This window comes from Anomaloglossus baeobatrachus, chromosome 1 (assembly GCF_048569485.1).
Source record: "Anomaloglossus baeobatrachus isolate aAnoBae1 chromosome 1, aAnoBae1.hap1, whole genome shotgun sequence".
Lineage (NCBI taxonomy): Eukaryota > Metazoa > Chordata > Amphibia > Anura > Aromobatidae > Anomaloglossus > Anomaloglossus baeobatrachus.
The window spans coordinates 501,722,176-501,744,792 of NC_134353.1; the positions used below are offsets into that span (position 1 = coordinate 501,722,176).

The 22,617-nt window shown below is 43.9% G+C and overlaps 1 protein-coding gene across 2 annotated transcripts in view; it reads right to left on the reverse strand.

Annotated features, from left to right (window-relative positions):
• PAX5 (paired box 5) overlaps positions 1 to 22,617 on the reverse strand; it is a 385,612-nt gene that overhangs the window by 285,530 nt on the left and 77,465 nt on the right. For both annotated transcript variants that reach the window (XM_075315770.1, XM_075315760.1), the window contains exon 5: positions 14,557 to 14,685. In XM_075315770.1, the coding sequence (XP_075171885.1) occupies positions 14,557 to 14,685 (129 nt within the window). The remainder of the gene's footprint in view (positions 1 to 14,556; positions 14,686 to 22,617) is intronic.

Here is a 22,617-nt window from a genome sequence, read left to right on the forward strand (position 1 = left end):
TGAGAGACTTGTCAATCACCTCTAGCAGTGTTGGGAGAAGCTAGCTGGGAAAAGTGCCAGTTTAGCCTCATTCTCTGGCTAAAGTCACAGGTTAGTTCTTTAAAAGGAACCTATCAGCTGGAAAAAAAACACTATTAACCTGCAGATATTGGGTTCATCTGCAGGTTAATAGCATTCTGAACCTGCCCGGCTCCTGCACTTAGAGCCCCACTGTCAGACGAAACTGAACTTTATTCTACCCAGCAAAGTGTATGACTTCCATTCATAAGGGTGGCGCCAGCAAGTGTCAGTTACCGCCTCTCTCTATAGTGAGTGACGAATGAAACTGCACCCCTGGCATTGACTGACAGGTGACTGAACATCCCTCTATGACTGGAAGCAGTAAACATTGCCGGGAGGAACTATGTTAATTTTCTTCTAGCTGCGGGGCTCTAAGTGCGGCTGCCGGGCAGGTTCAGGATGCTATTAACCTGCATATTAACCCAACATCTACAGGTTTATAGCATTTTTTCACATGACAGTTTCTCTTTAAAGTATATTTCCTCCGAAACACAAGAGCATTAAATATGAAATATATACCTGGCTGAAATTGTGCAGCAAGGCTCTAAGTTAAGCTGTTATGGTTTGGAAAGGGTGAATCAGACAACCAGTTCCTATAACACTTTTGTTGTGCTCCTGTGGTTAATATTTCAGTGGCGAACAGTTTTAGGGTCATTTGGAACAAAAACATTAAGAAACTTGTATGTATGATTGGCATGGTTATAGTGACCTTATTTATTACAGTATTGAGTTAAAACATTATGACCACCCCATAGTTTTAAGGCGCATCGCACCCGCCCCCGTCGTACGGCCGATATGTGGTGATCATTGCCATAGCGAACATTATCGCTACGACAGCGTCACATGCACATACCTGTTCAGCGAAGTCGCTGTGACCGCCGAACAATCCCTCCCTCAAGGGGGATGTGCATTCGGCGTCACCGCGACGTCACTAAGCGACCGGCCAATAGAAGTGGAGGGGCAGAGATGAGCGGGACGTAACATCCCGCCCCCTCCTTCCTTCCTCATTGCCGGCGGAAGCAGGTAAGGTGAGGTTCCTTGTTCCTGCGGTGTCACACATAGCAATGTGTGCTGCCGCAGGAACGACGAACAACATCGTACCTGCAGCTGCAACGATAATTGGGAATGGACCCTCATGTCACCGATTAGCGATTTTGAATGTATTTGCAACGATTCAAAATCGCTCATAGGTGTCACACGCAACGACATCGCTAACGCGGCCGGATGTGCGTCACAAATTCCGTGACCGCAACGACATTGCTTAAGCAATGTCGTAGCATGTAAAGCGGCCCTTAGGCTGGGGTCACACGGGGATATAAATTAAATGAGTGCAAGAAAAGATCAATGAGGCAGAATAGATTTGCATTTTTTTCCCACCTGTATTCATGATGAGAAAATACTGGTAGCATGTGGCGAGTGAATGCGTAAATTAGACGAGACTCGCCAATGCAAGTTTATGGGTGCAAGGAAAAAATGGACGCCACACGGACAATCCAAGTGCGGTCCATTTTTTACGGATTCATCACTATTCTGTATCAGAGAACACTGTAAATGGTCTTGTAAATGATTGCAGAATAATAGCTGCTGAGAAAAAAAATGCATATCATACGGATGCTAAACGAGAGAAAAATGCACTCACATAGGATTCCTAGGACATGTGGAATATAACGCATTTCACTCGTCCTACTCTCCTGGATGAGAATCAATAACAATTACTGAAAATTGGTGCACATTTTTATACTCTTGTGTGACCCCCAGCCTTAGGCAGGGTTTGCACACTAAGACATCGCAGGCCGATGCTGCGATGCCGAGTGCGATAGTCCCCGCCCCCGTCGCAGCAGCGATATGTGGTGATAGCTGGCGTAGCGAAAGTTATCGCTACGCCAGCTTCACACACACACTCACCTGCCGTGCGACGTCCCTGTGGCCGGCGACCCGCCTCCTTGTTAAGGGGGCGGGTCGTGCGGCGTCACTGCGACGTCACACGGCAGCCGGCCAATCAGAGCGGAGGGGCGGAGATGAGCAGGATGTAAACATCCTGCCCACCTCCTTCCTTCCGCATATCCTACGGAAGCCGCAGTGAGGCCGGTAGGAGACGTTCCTCGCTCCTGCGACTTCACACACAGCGATGTGTGCTGCCGCAGGAGCGAGGAACAACATCGGACCGTCGCGTCAGCGTAATCATGGATTACGCCGACGCTGCACCGATGATACGATTACGACGCTTTTGCGCTCGTTAATCGTATCATCCAGGCTTTACACACTGCGATGTCGCATGCGATGCCGGAAGTGCGTCATTTTCAATTTGACCCCACCGACATCGCACCTGCGATGTCGCAGTGTACAAAGTGCCCCTTAGGCTCGTATAAATCGGACAAGTGCAATGCGAGAAAATCTCGCATTGCACGTGGACCAATGTTAGTCAATGAGGGAGAGCTGTTGGTCAGCTTTTTTCTTATCCAGATTCTGGATGAGAGAAAAGTCACAGCATGCTGCAATTGTCAGCGAGATCTGTGTCACCCGCAACCATACAAGTCTATGGTGCAAGAGACACATCGGACTGCACTCAGATGACATCCGAGTGCAGTGCGATAATCGCATCAGCTGACAATGGAGGAGATGAGATTAGTCCCTCCCTCTCCTTCGCAGTGCCTGTCCTCTCCCTGCAGGATCAGGCCACAGTCGCATGACACTTGGCTGACGCAGGCAACACAGCAGGAGTCGAGGGTCATTAACATATCACATCCGATGTACTCGCATCGCATGCTATACGTTCATGCAAATCCAGCCGCAAAAGAACTCTGCCATCTCTACAACCTCTTCTTATAAGTTTAATTAAATTGTCTCTCCAGTAAAGGAGACAAACTCTAGCACAGCGCCACCTATTGGAAGTAGCGATCCTAAGTTTAATTAAAGCATTTGGATATAATAGAAAGGGTAGCCTTCTCTATCACTAGCAATTCAACATTAACATTTATAGATGTTTTCCCACCAATAATACATTTTTTTATCATAGTCATAATATGTTGTAAAAATTAATGAAAAAAAATAAATGTAATAATTTACATTTTAAAAAATCCGTTTTTCTATTTTTTTTCGCTATCTCACTGTTCAGACTCCATCTGCCCCCTGTGTCAATCTTCCATTATATGTCCTTTCTCAGAAAATAAAAACAGCTGATCTCCCACTAAGTCACATCTGCTCCGAGTCCATATTATAACAGGAGAAAAAAATGACACCCTGAACCCTATAAACCAATAAAGATTGTCTGATTTGGTTTGCCCCTGTTGTTACCGTGCAGGCAACCCACTGGGTTAAAGGCTGGTGACATCTGTTTAAAAAATGCCAGGAGTTAGAGGAACAAAAAGGTAATAAATCAACTCTATACAAGTTGCTCCAAGGAATTCATAAGCCCTTCCACTCCAGTGTGGAATGTGGAGGGTATAGGAGCAAGAAATGCTTGATGTCTGCCTGATCCATGCTCACGTTGTAATAAGATATAGATTTTTAGATTTGTGAAAAATTGGACCTTTAGCCTAAATTATTAATCATGCCAAAAATGAATGTACTCTATATTTTTCTCCAATGCCTTAGCGATATCACTACAAACTTGATAAGAGATATAACTAAAACTGTATTAAAAGCAATATGTAAAACATTGTTACACAACATACTTTTGCAAAGTCTGCAAAAATGTTGTTTTATTAAACAGTTTCCAGTGTCTGGAAATTTTTTCGAAAATGTTGATCTCTTTAAATGCGTTTTTGGTGCAGATTTTTCCCATTCATTAGAATGGATTAAATCTGCAGCAAATCTACAAGGGGAAAATACTCAACGTGTGCATGACACTTCAGGATTCTCCTTCACTTTTCTGGCATCAGGGTTCCATTTAAGTTTTGTGACAAATCTGCATTCAAAAACATATAAAAAAAATCACAATAAAAACACAATGTGCACACAGCCTTAGACCCGCAACACACATCTGTTTTTTTTGTACGTGTGCGGTACGTATTTGCACGTACCGGAGACACGGAGACCCATGTTATTCAATGGTAGATGGCACACACACGTAAAATCACACGGAACGTGTGTCCGTGTGGTAAGTACGTGTGTGCGCTTTTCTACACGGACGACATGTCCGTTTTTGGCCGGCAGCACGCAGGCACGGACCCGCTTTAGTCTATGGGTCCATGCCTGCACGGACCGCACAAAGAGTATGTCCGTGTTCAGCACGTATCGTCCATGTACGTTTTTCATCACAAAATCTGAAACACTTATTTCCAATTTATCAGGTCAATTGAAAGCAAACAACACCAGGATCTCATGATGAATGATTAAAATCGTTAATTGGGTAAGAATGCGGGCCTTTAAAAACGGACAGCACACATACGTATTTTATGTCTATACGGACATTCCACACACACACACGGCTCGCATACGCTATCACACGGATGCCATATGTACTGGAGAAACGTCCCTAAAAAACGGACCCGAAAAACGGACCGTAAGACACGTACGTTTTTTTTGCGGAAGTGTGTTTTAGGCTTTAGGCCCGTTTCACACATCAGTGAAAAACACAGACATTCTTCACTGACGTGTAAAACACGCACATGTCCCTCCGTGTTCCGTGATTCACGGCACACGTGGATTGTCCATGTGCAATCCGTGATACGTGACCCGTTATCCGTGATTGCACATGGACGTATGCTCACCTGATTCTGTTCCTGCTGTCTGTGGTGCTGAAGTTCCCAGCTCTGTAGCATCCGCCCACCGCTCTCTGCAGCTACTTCCGGGTTGGCTCTGACTGTATTCAGAAAATTCATGAGCCAGCCAGGAAGCTGCAGAGAGCACAGGCAGAATAGAGCATCGCTGGAAAGGTGAGTTGAAAATGTTTATTATTTTAAATGTCCATGTTTTTCTGGTACGTGTTTCACGGATCACACCCTTGCGTGGTCCGTGAGACATCAGTGATGCCAGAAAAAAACTGACATATCTCCGTGCGACAATTACGGACACGCATGTACGCCGCATGGAGACACGGTCAGTAAAAAAAATCACTGATGTATGAGCAGACCCATTTATTATAACGGGTCTGTTTATGTCAGTGATTCTGGTACGTATAAAAACTAGCACATACGCACCAGAATCACTGACGTCTGAAACAGGCCTTAGGCTTTAATAAGGCACAATTTAAATCTGCATTGAAAACTTTATCGCAGATGCAGACAAAAATGCAAGTCAAAGAGCACTAGTTAATCCCTTCATCACCGGACGATTTTCCGGTTTTCATTTTTGCTTTTTCCTCCCCTTCTTCCAAGAGTCATTATATTTTTAGTTTTATGTCAATATAGCCATATGAGGGCTTGTTTTTTGCGCAACGAGTTGTACTTTTGAATGACCCCATTCATTCTGCGCATATTGTACTAAAAAAAGTGAAAAAATTCCAAGTGCGATGAAATTGCAAAAAAAAGTGTAATTCTACTATTGTTTGGGGTTTTTTAATTTACCATGTTCTCTATGTGGTAAAACTGTCATGGCGTTATGCTTCCTCAGTTCAGTAAGAGTTTGTAGATACCAAACACGTATGGTTTTACTTTTATCTTAGTGGTGAACAAAATTCAGAAGTTTGTAAAAAAAAAAAAAAAAGTTTTGTACTTTTGGCACCATTTTCTGAGACCCGTTGCATTCTCATTTTTCAGAATCTGGTGCTCAGTGATGACTTATTTTTTATGTCTTGAGCTGGTGTTTTTAATTATACAATTTTTGGGTAGATACGATGTTTTGATCGCCTGTTATTAATGCAATGTTGCAACAACCAAAAACATAATTCTGGAAGTTTTTTTATTCTTTTTTTCTCACTACGCCCTTTAAAGACCAGATAACCTGATTTAATATTTTGATAGATCAGGCATTGCTAAACGCTGTGATACCAAATACGTGTTTTTCATTTTATATTTGTTTTATTTTCAATGGGGCAAAATGGGGGGTGAGTGAACATTTAGGGGATTTTTTTTCATATTTTTAAAACCTTTTTTTTTTTACAATTTTTATGGATATTACTAGCCCCTTTGGGGACTTTATGCTTGCACTGTCCGAATGCTTCTACTGATTACCATTGCGCTGATTTCCTGTGAATGCCAGTGCTCTCCCAGCATTCATAGGAAGTGAGTCATGACAGTGACAGTAGTCATCACCTGACCTCGTGCTGTGATGATAATCCATTGGTGCCCCGTGATGGCATTACTTGGCCGCCGATGGACCAGCGCAATCCAATCCATAGGGCATTAGATTGTGCAGTCAGAGATTGACAGTGCAATATTAGGGGTTAACAGGTGTGGGTGGATCTCCAATCCACCTGCGCCTGTTAGCTGCATAGGTCTGCTGATCACATCAGTCGACATATGCGGGGATTAATGCAGGCTCGCCGCCCTAGCCCACATTAAAGAGCCATACACGACCAAGGACACATACTGTATATACATCCTTGGGCGTGAAGGGGATGAAACTGAGACTCAGTTTTGTTTTGTTTTTATTTGCTGTCTAACACAGTACAAAAATATACTTTTCCAGAGTCAATAAGAATAGCATTTGGATAAACTCCATGACAAAAACCTGACAGACCACATTAAATTCAGTAGAGTCCATCAGAGTCTGCATCATAGCAAAATGAAGAACGCAAATATGAATTCAGTTTAGAGGCACATTCAGACGTCCTTGCACATCTGCCCAATCTCGGACTGCAATGCAATGCAATGAGGCTGTCATGCTCACGTAAGGAGACTAGCTACTAGTGTGCCGCCCCCGTGCTAGTAGCTGCCACTGCTCGGATCCGGAGCTTCAGGGGTGGTTGCTCGGCGGTCTCCGGACCCGGGGGTCTTGCGGACACGCCGAATAAAATGGGGGACGTAGATGTACGGGCTAGGCCGTAATATGTTCGTGACGCCACCCACGGTGTGTGGTGAGGTGGGACACCACTGCTGCGGTTATGGGGCACCCAGGAGAGATGTTGTGCAGCAAGATGTTAACCCTTCCACGGGCAGGGATGGTGGCCCCAGGACCCGATGGCTCTGGTGCAGGGGGAATGACGACCGCAGGGGGTGTTGGTGTACTCACTTTCAGTAAAACACACGAGTCTCTGGTAAACCAACATGGTGGTGGCTGGTGCCGAGGCCGGTTGCATTTGGGATCCCCCACCCGGCTGGTGATCTCTATCCTTTTCCTGCACCGTTTTTAAGTAGAAAAGACTTCCTTCTATGAAATGTAGGAGTCCGCTCCCAGCTGGATGTGGCCTAAGGAGCCATGCCCACAGACGCTGGCCCATGGGATCTATGGGCCTTGGCGGTGACCTCTTATCCCTAATCGGTGGGCTGTTGTCTTCTATGAGGGACTTTGGGTGGGACAAGACCTCTAGTCCTGGCCTCAGTCGGTTAATTAACCAGTTCCAGTAGGTTCTGGTTCCTGGCTTCAGGGTCCGAGTACCCCCCTTTGTGCTACAGTTTCCAGGTCGGTTCCCCGTGACGGTACCGGCGGGCTACAACCCTGGCCCGGTCCACCTCAGTTCCACCGAGCCATCTTCCCATCTCCTGTTGAAGGGGAACAACGTCTGCCTCCTAGCCAGTGGCACCAGGGTTCCTACCCTGGTACCTGTCAGTTTGCTTCAGGCGTGACACACAGGCCTGACCTCCACTCTCACTGAACTCTACAACTGATCTGCTGCTTTTTCCGCCCCGGGCAGTCTAAACCCCTGTGTGGGCGTGCACCAACCGCCTAGCCACGCCCACTGGTGTGTCTAACTGTCCCTAAGGGGGATGACTAGGGTTTAATGGTTGGCTGTGTGTTTCCTAATGAAGGAACGGTGTAATGCAGGGGCCTATCTGTGACTACCTGGTTTTGCCAGGGCGTCACAATAGTCCATGCATTGCAGTCCGGTATCGGACTGAAGTACATGGATGTCTGAATGAGCTCTTAAATCAGTGTTTCCCAAAACCCAGTAATCATGGCCCCCAACAGGTCATTTTTTTCAGTATTTTCTTAGCATTAAACAGGTGATGGAATCATTATCAAGGCATCACCTGTGAAATACTCAGGAAATATGGAAAACATGACCTGTTGGGGGCTGTTAGGCTGGATTTTAGGAGTACCAATTTGCTGTCTATGAATGTAAGCAGTAGAAAAGCTTTATCTACGTAAAACCAGCAAACCCGCTTACGTTTTATACACGTTTCCCTCCTAATATTTAATTTTTAGAATTATCTCAGCTTTGAAATGTAAGAATTTGCAAAAAAAAAAAAATACAAGGAAACTTCATAGCTGAAGTCTTCTTAGCAGTGTCAGAAAGGTCAACCCGCTGGTTACTATGAATTTCTATTGTATTAATGAATTAAGTATTCATATCATTTTTTTTCTAAAAGTTATTTAAAGATTTTCATACATCTGTGTTTAGAACAGAAAAATAACGTAACTTTTCTTTGAGTAAGAAGCTCATTCAAGGAGTCTTTACTAACAAAAAACAACCTGGACGATTAAGCTTTACAGCCCTCTCAGGTCATTATGTGTCCAATAACCCTTATCTAGCTGATAATGAGATGTAAGGGTAATGGGCTAAAACTTTTTTGGATCTTTTTGGCACATAAAAGTGCAATTCCAATCCACTTTAAAATTACAAGGAGCATAAAAATATTCAATTATAGTTGAATATCATTTTCTGCACTGCTCGGCTCTGTTTAATACCTGAACATACATTTTATATTTCTCTCTTACCTTTATTCAATGTGCACTAAAATGTCGCTCAAAATTACTAGTCCCTAAAGCAAGGTACTCATTGATTCCCAAGTGTATATCTATCATGACTCATATCGCGAAGGTAGAAGAAAAACGGGTTTAAATACCGCGCCAAAACCACAGATTCCTGGGTGACTGGCACAACCTGATAAGTTGAGTGTCTTTCCAGCATTTACCCCACACCAGTTTACCGGATAAGACCCTATTTGCGCCTTTTTTTCCACAGTTTGCTTCTATGACTCATATCGCGTATACTCATTTCTTCTATGAAAATAAGTTTGCTCCATTTACCATGACACATAGAGGAGCGGTTAACTGTAAAAAAAGGAACCGTAGCCCTTTGTATGATGTTAAAAACGTATTCCAGCTTGAAATATAACACATACAATTTTTTGTTTCCCATGAATTTGAACATTTGAGATTCGATTCATAGTACTTCAAAAAAACTTGCTTGGTGCCATTAACCACGCTGCTGAAACCACGGAAAGCAGCCTGACGTCATTTTGCATTGCCACTCAGGCAGTGCCGCAACTAGAGTCCGATGAACCCCACAAGACTTGGATCTGGTCCCCCACCCCTGCAGGTTGGTCAGATGTGTGGTCCCTTGTAGCATTCTAAATCCTCTAAAGATATATGCGTTTCACTCCCCCCATTATGTAGTAATGTCCCCAGTCCTGTACTAATGTCCCCCATTCTAGGCCACTACCAGGTATATATCGTATTTTTCATATTATAAGACACACTTTTCCTCTCAAAAATGTGGGAGAAAATGAGGGATGCATCTTAAAATCTGAATATAGCTTCCCGGGAGGTGGAGAATTGGCACAGGGGGCTGTCTGTGTGGGCAACTCTCTATGCAGCCGGCTGTCTGTGCGGGCGGTCGGCTGCCTTTCTGTGTGGGGCAGCAGGCTGGCTGCCTCTCTGTGTGTGGCGGCAGGCTGGCTGCCTCTCTGTGCGGGGTCGCAGGCTGGTTACCTCTCTGTGCAGGGTGGCGGGCTGGTTGCCTCTGTGTGCGGGGCAGCAGGCTGGCAGAAAAAGCTGCGGTGGCTGTGCGGCGGGTGTCACAGATGCTCTGGCTTCAAATGATGGTGCCCAGAGTCAGTGCATGTGCAAATGGAGCTCTCGGTGGAGAACTCCATCTGCGCACGCGCCGCTCCGGGCGCCATTGTTTTGAAGCCTGGACCGCCGATAGAGCATCTGGGACACTCGCTGTACTGGCTTGCTCCACACAACCACCGCAGCTTCCGCTGACAGCACAGACCCACCGCTGACAGCACAGACCCCATCGCTGACAGCACAGACCCACCAGCACTGCCCTTGTGTCTGGTGACTCCACCACCGCTGCTACCTCCCCTCCAGTAAGACAACACCGGAGTACAGTGGTACCTCGCTTAACGAGTAACCCACTTAACGAGAATTTCGCTTAACAAGCAGAGCTTTCTGTAAATTTGTAACCCGCTTTACGAGAAAGCTTTGCTGTACGAGCGAAATCCTCACCTCAGACACTTCCGGTTTTTGTGTGGACTGCAAGTGTGGGTTAGAGCGCGGTGGATGGACATCCACCGTGCTCTAACCCGCACTTGCAGTCCACACAAACACACACAAGCACACACACACACACAAACAAACACACACACACGCACACACATACAGTATTATGCTCACCTTACCTTCTGTTCCACCGCCGGTTTCATGGTTCTTGTAGTTCCCGGGTACATTGCGACATGCTCGCGGTGAACTACAAGTACCATGAGGCCGGCGGTGGAACGGAAGGTAAGGTGAGCATATAATATGTGTACCTTCCGTTTCATCGCCGGTTTCCTGGGTCCTGAAGTGCGCCACGCAGCTCCGCTCCACTCCAGGCATCTGCATCCATAGCGACGAAGCAGAAACTGGCCAATCAGAGGCAAGCGGCTCTGCCTTTGACATCAGCGCTCTGGCAGGAAGTTCCTCCCTCGTCGTTATGGTAACGCGATACACACCCTGGCCCCGTACCAGAGAACAGCAAGTCCCAGGAGACCGGCGATGGAACGGAAGGTAAGGTGAGCATATAATATGTGCGTGTGCATGTGTGCTTGTGTGTTTGTGTGTGTTTGTATGTGTTTGTATGTGTTTGTGTGTGTTTGTGTGTGTTTGTATGCGTTTGTATGCGTTTGTGTGTGTTTGTATGTGTTTGTATGTGTTTGCATGTGTTTCTATGTGTTTGTACGTGTGTGGAATGACAGAATAGGGGACCAGGATGGGACATTTAACTAGTTGTGGAACGAATTGTCAGCATTGCAATGATTTCCTATGGGAAATCTTGCTCTGCTGAACGAGTAACTTGGTTAACAAGCACAGTCCCAGAACGGATTGTTCTCGTTAAGCAAGGTTCCACTGTATAAGACGGACCCCATTTTTAAATTATTTTTTTTTACCTTTTTTATCTCTAAATTTGGGATGCGTCTTATAATCCGGTGCGTCTTATAAAACAAAAAATACGGTATGTGTCCCTCATGGTTCATATGTCCCGCATCCTGGCCCCCTTCCAGGTATACAGCAGGTGAAAAAAAGTATTGAACACATCACGAATTTTCTAGGTAAATATATTGCAAAAGGTGCTATTGACATGAATTTCTCACCAGTGCTTGTAACAACCCATCCAATCCACACAGACAAAAAAAAAAAATCAAACCATCGATGTCCATATGTTCAGTGATGTGTAATAATGGAAAATGACATAGGGAAAAAGTATTGAACACATGCAGAAAGAGAGATGCAAAAAGTCATGGAAAGTCATGACACCAGCTGAAGTCTACCAGTAATTAGAATGCAATCCTGTCACTTGGTAAACAATAATATCAGCTACTTCAATTGATGGCATTTAAAAAGGTGTCTCATTACCAACGTGCAAAACAAGAAACATCTCATGATGAGTAAAACCAGTAAGCTGTCTTAAGACTTTTGCAACCTAAGTGTCAAAAAACATACTGATGGCATTAGTTCCATAAGAATTTATAAACTACTGAAGGTTCCATTGAGAAAGCATGGATTTCACGACCAGTGCTCCCTGAAAGTTTTCAGACAGAGAAGGGAAAAGAATCAGAATAGTTATCAAGAGCCACCTGTGGAGAGCTACAGAAATACCTGGAATCAGCAGGTATAATTGTTTTACAGAAAAGAGTAAGTAATGCACTCAACCTCTATGGTCTGTATGCACACTCACCATGCAAAACTCCATTGCTGAATAAAATGCCTGTTAAAGTGCATTTACAGCTTGATCAACAACATTTAGCCTATGAAATACTGGTAGAATATAGTCTGGTCAGATGAGACCAAAATGTAACACTTTGGATTCCATAATACACACCATGTTTGGAGGCTAAAAGGCACTGCATATCACCCCAAAACACCATACCAACAGTGAAATATGAAGGTGGGAACATCATGGTGTAGGGCTGTTTTTCACTTTCAAACTTCATATAATTGAAGGAAGGATGAATGAACAAGATATTCCTAATAAAAAAAAATCTACCAGGATGATGAAGATGAAGCGAGGGTGGTCAGGGACTTGTATGTGATTTTTTTATTGATGATGCTTTTTCAAATGGAGTTTCCAAAATTAGCATTTAATTAGAAGTCACTATACATGTCATAAAACACAGATACCGTAGAATAGGTTGATTCTGAAATAATAGTTTAGTCATCAGTTTCTATGATTAATTTCTATGGATGAAAGCACCAAAACCAGCCTTTACTCAGGATCAGCGAGGTCCGATTATCCCATGCTCTTCACTTATTTGGAAATTGAGTTTAGGTAGAATTCACAAATTTATGTACTGATGGAGGGTCATTTATACACTGTATGTATGAAATATCCAATGTACATAGATATTGAAATCGACTAAGCCATCTGTTCTTTGCAAACCAAAGCAGCAAACATCCCAAATAAGCTATTCTGTATGAGGAAGGTTGTCTCTTTAGTGCCCTTTAACCCTTTCACACCTGACCGATTTTCCATTTTTTTTTTTCGCTCCTCTTCTTCCGAGAGCCGTAACTTTTTGATTTTACCGTCAATCTTGCCATGTGGGGGCTTGTCTTTTTGTGAAACGAGTTGTACTTTTAAATGAAACCATAAGTCTTACCATATAGTGTACTGTAAAACGGCAAAAAAAATCCAAATGCAGAAAACTTGCAAAAAAAGTGTGATTGCACAATTGTTTTTTAGATATTTTATTCACTGTGTTCACTATATGGTAAAACTGATATCGGTGTGATGCCTCAGGTTGGTAGGAGTTCGTAGACACCAAACAAGAATAGGTTTACTTTTATCTCCAGGGATTAAAACAAATTTGAAGTTTGTCCAAGAAAAGGGGTGCATGTTTTGCGACATTTTGCGAGACCTGTAGCATTCTCATTTTTCGGGATCTATGGCTCACTGATGGCTAAGTTTTTGTGTCTCGAGCTGACATTTTTAATGGTACCATTTTTGTGCAGATGCTATGTTTTGATCGCCTGTTATTGCATTTTGCGCAAAAATTTGCGGCAACCAAAAAACGTAATTTGGCATTTAGATTTTTTTTGCCGCTACGCTGTTTACCAATCAGATTAATTGATTTTATATTTTGATAGATTGGGCATTTCTGAATACGGCAATACCAAATATGTGTGTATTTTTTAACTCTTTAATTTTCAATGGGGCAAAAGGGGGGTAATTTGAACTTTTAGGTTTTTTTATTTTTTTAATTTTTCAAAACTTTTATTTATACTTTTTTTTATTTTACTAGTCTCCGTAGGAGACTATAAGGATCAGCAGTCTGATCACTAATCATTTTCTCCCGATCAGAGCAGCACCGCTCAGATCGGGAAAAATTATCATCTCTTGCAACCTGCAATACTCAGCTGCTTGTTACAGGAACTGAGTTTTGTGAGCTACAGCAGCAATTACGTGACCCTGTGCTACCATGACAACCATCAGATCCATGTGTTCACATCATGTGAATTCCGGTGGCGGGCAGTGAGTAAACCTTTACCGCGATAGCCATTAAAATGGTGCTGTCACATTTTGACTGCACCATTTAAGGAGTTAACAAGTATGGGTAGATAGCGATTCCACTCGTGCTTGCAAGGCACACATGTCAGCTTTACAAATCAGCTGACATTTGCGCAGATCCCCACCGGTTGCCCGCAGCAGCCGGTGGGGATTAACACTATGACTGCTAGGACATAACTTCACTGCCTGCAGTCGTTAAGGGGTTAAAACCAATCTACAGATGAGTGACTGGTTTGGCTGATACATCTAGTAATGAGTCAAGGCACTTTTATGAGTCAGTCATTGATTTACACATAGCTACCTACAGATGGCGCTAGAAAGCCAGTTTTCTTCCTTTTCACAGAGAGATCATTTGCATACTTTTCCCAGGATGCATTGCTTATAAGACTTTATGAGTAAGATGGATCTCTAAAAAGAGAATGAGTAGCTCTTGAGGGAATCAGAAAAAATTAAAAGAATTACAATCTTTAATGATAATAAGTATGTCATCCAAAAGTTCTGAAATAGAAAAAAAACTATCAGCCATTGCAGGGAGGTAGAAGGCTGACTTGTTGTGTTCTTCAGTGATAACTGACAAGAAGTCCATGAATGTGTCTACTTTATATCTGCTACATAAGTACTCCTTTATTTTATAGGAATTATTAGATTTTGGTAAGTGTAGAAGGAAAGATAGTAGTCATTACCTTCATCTCTCTTGCGTTTGTTGCTTTCTGCATTGGATGACGTAATTCCCAGAATTCCACTGATGGAATAAGAAGAACCTGCTGAGTCTGTGCTTACGGAGGAGACCTGAGTCACTGAACCAGTTGAAGCTGAAATAAACACAAAATTTGTAAGTTTATGGAAAATTAACCACCTCGTAGAATATGTGTTTAATAAAGGTTATTAGTATTTTAGGGAGGAATTCCTCAATGGTTTTAAAGATATCAGCTAGTAATATAATCAGCCATTGCCAACTTTCATTGGTTCTAATCAAGGAATGAAAATCTGCTCTGCTCATGTGACACACTAGTGCACAGCAGTGCTGCGTACACAGCAGTTATCAGACATCTTATATGAGCGTGAAATGACCTGCACAGCTTTCCATCCACTGAAAGGAAGCAATGAAGGTTCCCTATTACAAACAGAGAACTCTAACTAAAAGTATATTGTTTATTTGAATATAGATTTTTATCATACAATAATAAATACCTTGATTGAAAGAGAACTTGTCACGTTGAACATGCAGACTGATTGGCCAGTAGCATTCTATAGAGTAGGAGGTGAACAGATTCATATATAGATTTAGGGAAGGAAAAACTTGCTTTGTATTCATAGAAATGCGTCAATCTGGGATTAGCTGTCAGGATGAACATCCTAATCAGTTAGTGATCTCTGCACCCTTAGGCTTCTTTTACACATCCATGTTTAAACACATACGTGAAAAAATGGCAATGATGTCAGTCAATGGTTTGCATCAGTGTGTCCATTTTTACCATCAGTGTGTCATCAGTACTTTCCATGGATGGATTATTAACTAAATACATTATAAAGCTTCTCATACTTTGGAATGTTAAGTACATACAGCACACAGATGCCATCTGTGTGCTGTATGTGTTTTTCATAGACCCATAGACTTGTATTGGCCCTTGCCGGAAAAATGGACATATCTCTAATAGGTGGTCAATGCCCCATGATGTAAATATGCTATGTTTTATGTGTATACTAGTGAATAATGTAATGCATGTGTTGATATTAAATATTTTAGAGAAGAGTAGGTTCTGGCTGTAGCAGTGCTAGGACTGTCTATGAGGTTGCCAAATCCTGCCATCTAGTGGTCGGGTTTAGTCAGTGGTAAAGCAAGGTTAGAAAACATGTTAGATTAGAAAGGGGTAAAGTAGCAAGGGAAGGAGCGGCAGGTAGCATAGCGAATGGCTAGGAGAGGAGGGCTCCAGAGGAGGGTAGTCAAAAAGGGGGTTTTAAGCGAGAAGACATGGCCTTGGTGCTAGGGCCAGTAAGAGAACCTGGAGGTAACCTCTGTAGGTCTGGAACCAAAGGCTCATCCCAGCGGGCTTAGGGAGTTGTCCGTCTAGAGAAGCCATTGGGACCCAAAAGTGGATGAAGGTGTGCAGTATTAGGGGGAAGGAGGCACAGGCCCCAGAGTATTGAGGACAAGGTCCGAGATAGCAGGGGCGGAGCTAAGTGGGACGTAAACATCCCGGCCCACAATGCGGAAGGAAGGAGGTGGGCGGGATGTTTACAACCTGCTTAGCTCCGCCCCTCCGCTTCTATTGGCTGGCTGCCGTGTGACGTCGCTGTGACGCCAAACGTCCCTCCCACTCCAGGAAGTGGACGTTCGCCGCCCACAGCGAGGTCGTATGGACGTGTAAGTACATGTGACGGGGGTTACTCATATGTGCAGCACGTTCAACAAATTGAACGTGCCACACATACGATGTGGGCGTTGCAAATTGCATACGAAATCGTATGCGAAATTGCAACGTGTAAAGCAGGCTTAAGGCCAGCTTTGCACACTATGACATCGCAGGTGCAATGTCGGTGGGGTCAAATCGAAAGTAACGCACATCTGGCGTCACTTGTGATGTCGTAGTGTGTAAAACCTTTTTGACACGATGAACGAGCGCAAAAGCGTCATTATCGTATCATCGGTGTAGTCTCCGACATTTCCATAATGCCGGTGCAGCGACAGGTACGATGTTGTTCCTCGTTCCTGCGGCAGCACACATCGCTGTGTGTAAAGCCGCATGAGCGAGGAACATCTCCTTACCTGCGTCCCGGCTGCTATGAGAAGGAAGGAGGTGGGCGGGATGTTTACGTCCCGCTCATCTCCGCCCCTCCGTTGCTATTGGCCGCCTGCCGTGTGATGTCGCTGTGACGCCGCACGACCCGCCCCCTGTGCATGTGAAGCTGCCATAACGATAATGTTCGCTACGGCAGCTATCACAAGATATCGCTGCTGCGACGGGGGCAGGGACTATCGCACTCGATCGCAGCATCGGCATGCGATGACGTAATGTGCAAAGTACCCCTAAAGCAGGTGACACTTTGCGTTGCGATGAACTATTGGACTGTAAAGGACCCATATAATGTTCTGGTACAGGGGCCCTCTTTAGTCTCTGTTCACCCTTGGCCCATTGGATTGTTAAACTGTGAATGAGCACATAATAAGAAACTAACAAGACATGTGTGGCGCCCCTGCGGCTTCAGGTGCCACAGGGTGTTGCACCTCACCCGAGGTGCAGTATTCATCTCGGATACAGAGGAGGTTGTCACCAGTAACCACCACCAAACACACTCATGCAACACATAACACCAGGGGTGGCCATCACGGGAGGCGGGGCACCAACAGGGTAAGTTAGGAGCCATCTCACACAGTAGTTAGTCAGCTCCGGGTGCGGCAAGTGCCAGGTCGCACTAAAGGGGGCATTACACACAGCAACATCGCTAGCGATATCGTTCGTGAAAGCACCCGCCCCGTCGTTTGTGCGTCACGGGAAAATTGATGCCCATTGCGCACAATATCGCTAGGAGCTGTCACACATACTTACCTTCCAAGCGATGACACTGTGGCCGGCGAACAGCCTCTTTTCTAAGGGGGCGGTTTGTGCGGCGTCACAGCGACGTCACACGGCAGGCGTTCAATAGAAGCGGAGGGGCGGAGAGCAGCCGAAAGAAAGTGACGCCCACCTCGTTGCTGGAGGACGCAGGTACGGTGTTGTTCGTCGTTCCTGGGGTGTCGCACGTAACGATGTGTGATGCCTCAGGAACGACGAACAGCCTGCGTCCTCAAACAGCAACGACATTTTGAAAATGAACGACGTGTCAACGATCAGCGATTAGGTGAGTATGTCTGATCGCTAGCGGTCGCTCGGGCGTGTCACATGCAACGACGTCACCTAATGAGGCCGGATGTGCATCATGGATTCCGTGCCTCCCAACGACATCTCGTTAGCGATGTCGTTGCGTGTAACGGGGCCTTTAGGAAGAGACTGCAGTCAGAATTGACACAAGACAGTTCGGGGCCCGTGGTCTAAAGCTGGAGGCTCGACCCAGGTTCTTAGGAAAGAAGGAGGATCCCAGGTTTCACGTGGAGTGCAGTGGACACTCGTGACCCATTCCACGGCCCAGGAGCTGGGGTGGAGGGAAACCGTCTAAAGCTTACGCACAGAAGGAAACACTGGCCTCAACGACCAAAGTATCCGGGATCAGCTGAGGCCCATCACAGCATGGCTCGGTGCTCCAACGGCGGTGTTCTTCTAGTGAGTAAAAGAACCCTCTTTGTAGTCCCATTACTGCCAGTGCTCGCAACCTCGCGCTTCGTTGCTATAGGCGACTACCACCATCATCATCCTCCCTGGGGCCTAGCTCTACCTGTGGAGAACTGCAACACCTGAGCTGTGTCACCATCCGCCCCAGCAAAGTGAGAGAAGTCCCGCAGCGGCGGCTAATAATTGGCCGCACACCACAGGTGGCGTCACAAAGAACTACCCCCATCATCCCGATCCCCATATTTATTGACAGCGCCAGGGTCATGGAACTGAGCAAGGCCACCACGGTGACCCAAGAGAAAAACCGTGGCCCGATGACGGGTAACCTCAGACCCTGTGGGCGCGATACATGGACAACACTTGGACTAAGTTTATTCAATCAGACAATGTAGATGAATGATTTTTTTCACTGACCAAATCACTAATTTCTCCCATGTGTCAGATGAAACTCTCCCATTCAAGTCTATGGGTGTGCCTAAAAAATCGGATGCCGTACAAAGCCACAGTATAGCATCCATTTTTTACCGATACATTGCAATTCTTTAGCACAAAAAACTTCTGCCGTAAAAAAATATATGACGCTCTGACGATTTTTTTATACATTCGTGTGAGCCTGGCCTAATACAACAAAATTTACACAATGTCAGGATACCCCTTGAACCCTTGTCTGGCACCATGAGGTCAATGTGACCACATGCAGATTGGTACAACTAGTGATTTTTTTCCATGGTACCAGACAAGGGTTAACATTGATATTCATATATAAATCTCAGTTTACCTGTCCTACGTTGCTCTGTAACCACCATTGACATTTCTTTTTATCAGGAGATGCTGGGAGCAGCTCAAGAAAAGCTAGAGGTCCCGAGGCCTCTGCTCTAGAGTATTTCCTTTCTCTATGCCAGCCATTTTCTGATAAGTGAGGATTACGATACCATAAATTATTCAGTTTTATATCACATTATTTTAGAGACTGGTATACAAGATTAGAAGATATATATTCTGTAAATAAATCATTTTACACCATCCACCTAGAAAGTTCAGTGTGCTACAATCAGCCTGTGCCTGAAAGGCTACACAAATGGGTATATTACAGGTTGGTGTCTGAAATAGAAGAGATCTTCAATCAGTATACACTATATGGAAAGCTAGCAGGTGGAATTTAGAAAGTAGCAACAAATGCTATTTTCTTCTTGTGTGCAGATCTTTTGAGTTGGAGGGATAACTAACTAAAGTATTGCTTCAGTGAACCTTTTGTATAAAACTCCTCATTGCTGACCCTGGTACGTCTCCAAAGGGAGCAGCAAATAAGTCTTTGGCACAACACAGAATGTTAAATAGGATAAAGGTATAAATCCTCCATCCTTTTGGGGAAACCCTTTTAAGAAGGATTACCGAGACAAGACTGCATTGTACTGATGTGTGATCATCAATTTGCATCTATAAAGAGGTGTAAAGTAAAGAGAATATCTGGACCAAGCTGCCTAATCTTGCAGCCATTCTATTGCCTCAGTAAACTGTTTTAAAGACACATTTATTTAAAGCAACAGCTTACATATCAATAAATACTGTCCGCATCTTTATACAGAATATTATTTATCTAAGGGTACGGTTCCACTTGCGTACAGCTTCCGATGCGAGAGCATCAGAAGTGATATGCTAATGACCCTCTGCTGGGAGCGTCAGCCCAGGGTCATGCGACCGTGATGCGATCTTGCGATCAGGTCACAGCTGCGGAGAAGAGGGAGTGAACGCTTTCTGCCCATCTCCGCTGTCTGTCTCTGTGTACATCGCACTGCGGTCTGGATTACATGCGACTGCAGTGTGATGTTTCATACGCTCCCATAGACTTGTATGGGGGGTGCGTGAGCTGAGACTCGCTGCCAAATGCAGCATGCTGCGATTCATTCCGCATGCCTCTATGGCATGAGAAATCAATCGCAGATGGACACTGCTCCCATCGTTTTGCACTAGAGTGAGAGCAATCCAATGTTTTATCAGATTGTACTTGCCTGTGCAAAACGCACGTGGAACCGAGACTTTATATGTGCTATCCATGCCTATATTATGAGCAGCGGTACTAAACTTAACAACAGCAATATATGTGCTGACATTCCACTGGTCAAACATATTTATTTTCCACAAGATCGTAGTTAATGGTATATTACAATTAGGGAATACTCTTTCACACTCCGCTTGAAAGGGATGTGGTGCTCGAGTAGGGATCCGGTCCATAAATATAGAGAGAGAGACTTGACACTCAATACATTAAGTTTTAATGGCAATCCAAAACAATCAATAATTAACGTTTCGGTCCCCCAATCCGGACCTTCATCAGAATGAAAACTGATTGCTGTGGTTCAAAAGGATAAAGAAGTATGGCGGTGCTGTGGAGGACCTCTTTTGATTGAGTAGGTATAGCACCAAACTTAAATGATCAGGATCACACCTTCACAGTGCCGCCATACTGCTTTATCCTTCTACACCACTGCAATCAGTTTTATTCTGATGAAGGTCCGGATTGGGGGACCGAAACTTTTATTATTCTTTTTTTTGGGATTGACCTTAAACCTTTACATTTGTTTACTGCTATACTGAGTGCTGAGTCTCTTTCTCTACAATTAGGGAAAACATTACATAATTAAAGCTCTTTACATTGTACTGGGAGGTACTCTTTCTCCTAGTAGAGACTATCAGGTAGCATCAGGAGACTTATAAGCCATGCAATGCTACCTGAGAAAATAGTGGAGGAAGTGGGCTGAATCTCTGGTGCCACAAATTGCTGTAAAGTAATGTTTGACCTTGTGGTGAGTATTGCAGCATGAAAAGGAATAATTAGCTAAACCAGATTCTTCTTCAAATGGAAAAGACATCCATGTGTAGACAGACATACTTGAAGTCTTAGGAAGAAGAAACCATTTTCACGCAGACTTCTCCGACTCTCACCCAGTTAGACCTTGTGCGCATGCTCCATTTTTTTACCGCGTTTTTGCACTTTTTTTGGGTGCAGTTTTGGTCCCAAAACTGCATGCATTTTCTTCCCATGAAAAGTCTATGAGATTTCAGTTTTTCTGTCCATACGTTGCAGCTTTTTGTTTGCTGCATCTTTGTAGTGACCACAAACATGCAGCATATCAATTATTTCTGCATTTTGAGCCCTTCCAGTCAATAGATTTGACTTTAAAAATGCACTGGGCAAAAACGAGGTAAAAAAAAGTCGCAAAACGAGGCAAGAAAATGCATGCCAAGGGAGCGTTGTTTTGTGTCCAAAAATGTGCATCTCTGTGCCTTATTTCGCACCTGCCGCTGTGCTAGGATCCTGAAGTAGCAGTGTATGACTGGGTGGCTTTTCCTTTTGAAGACAACTGGTTTGCTAAATATCCTAAGGCTTTTTGCAATGTTGTAGGGCCTGTTAAAGGGTAGAGCATTGACTAAAAAGGTCGCTACCTCCAATATGTGGCACTATTGAGTAAAGCGGGCTTCACATCAGCGGTATTCTGCCGCAATGCCAGATCCGGCACAAATGTGTTTCACTTCAATGCATTTCCTATGGATTCGCAGCAAGTTTCAGTCACATGCGGTTGCATGTATCATACACAACCGCATGTGAACGTAACTTGCCACGAGTCCATAGGAAATGGATTGAAGTGAAACGCATTTGTGCCAGATCCGGCATTGCGGCAGAATACCACTGATGTGAAGCCTACCTAAGCCCTCTACTGAAGAACTAATTAGCAACGCATGTAATCACTTTGCTACCCAAATTCATAAATTTTGCTGGTAAAACCAACTGCTAAATTCTATGTTCCTAGACTTTCATGGACTTTCACTCACTCACAAGAACAAAATTTTACCATAGTTACTTATAATATCTGGTTAAAATACTTCCAGAATACTTTTTGTCTATGTTTTGTCTTTGAATTTATATATATTTTTTTCTTGGCTATCACAGTACCACGATATATATTTTGCTGTATATGTACTATCAGGGAAAATTGCTAGTTTTCACAATCATTCTAATTTTCAGAACACTTTTAACATGCCAGTTCATCAGTTGGGTATTAATTATCAAACATTCATCCTGAAGTTAGCACATCAATTAAATCCCCACATAAATACTGCTAATGACAGTTTCATTTTTAAAATGTTAGAAAACTTTTCCCACCTCTCTACTTAAGAGTGCAACTGCATAAAGAACCGGGATGAATAAATGATGGAGAGGGGAGAGGAACATATTTAAACTAGTTACTGGCTAATGATGCATAAAATGTTATGAATAAGTATCTATTTTTTGATTTATTACTTTAATTATCCAACATACCATGGTCCCCCGTTAGCATTTTTGGTGTAGATTTCAATTTTCTGTCCCAGGGTAAAATCTATTTATCATAATAATCAGTAAAACACAAAACCCTTTAACAGTATTTATAAAATTAATTTACCATGTTCAGCCCCCGGAGGATGACAAAGGAGTTTGAT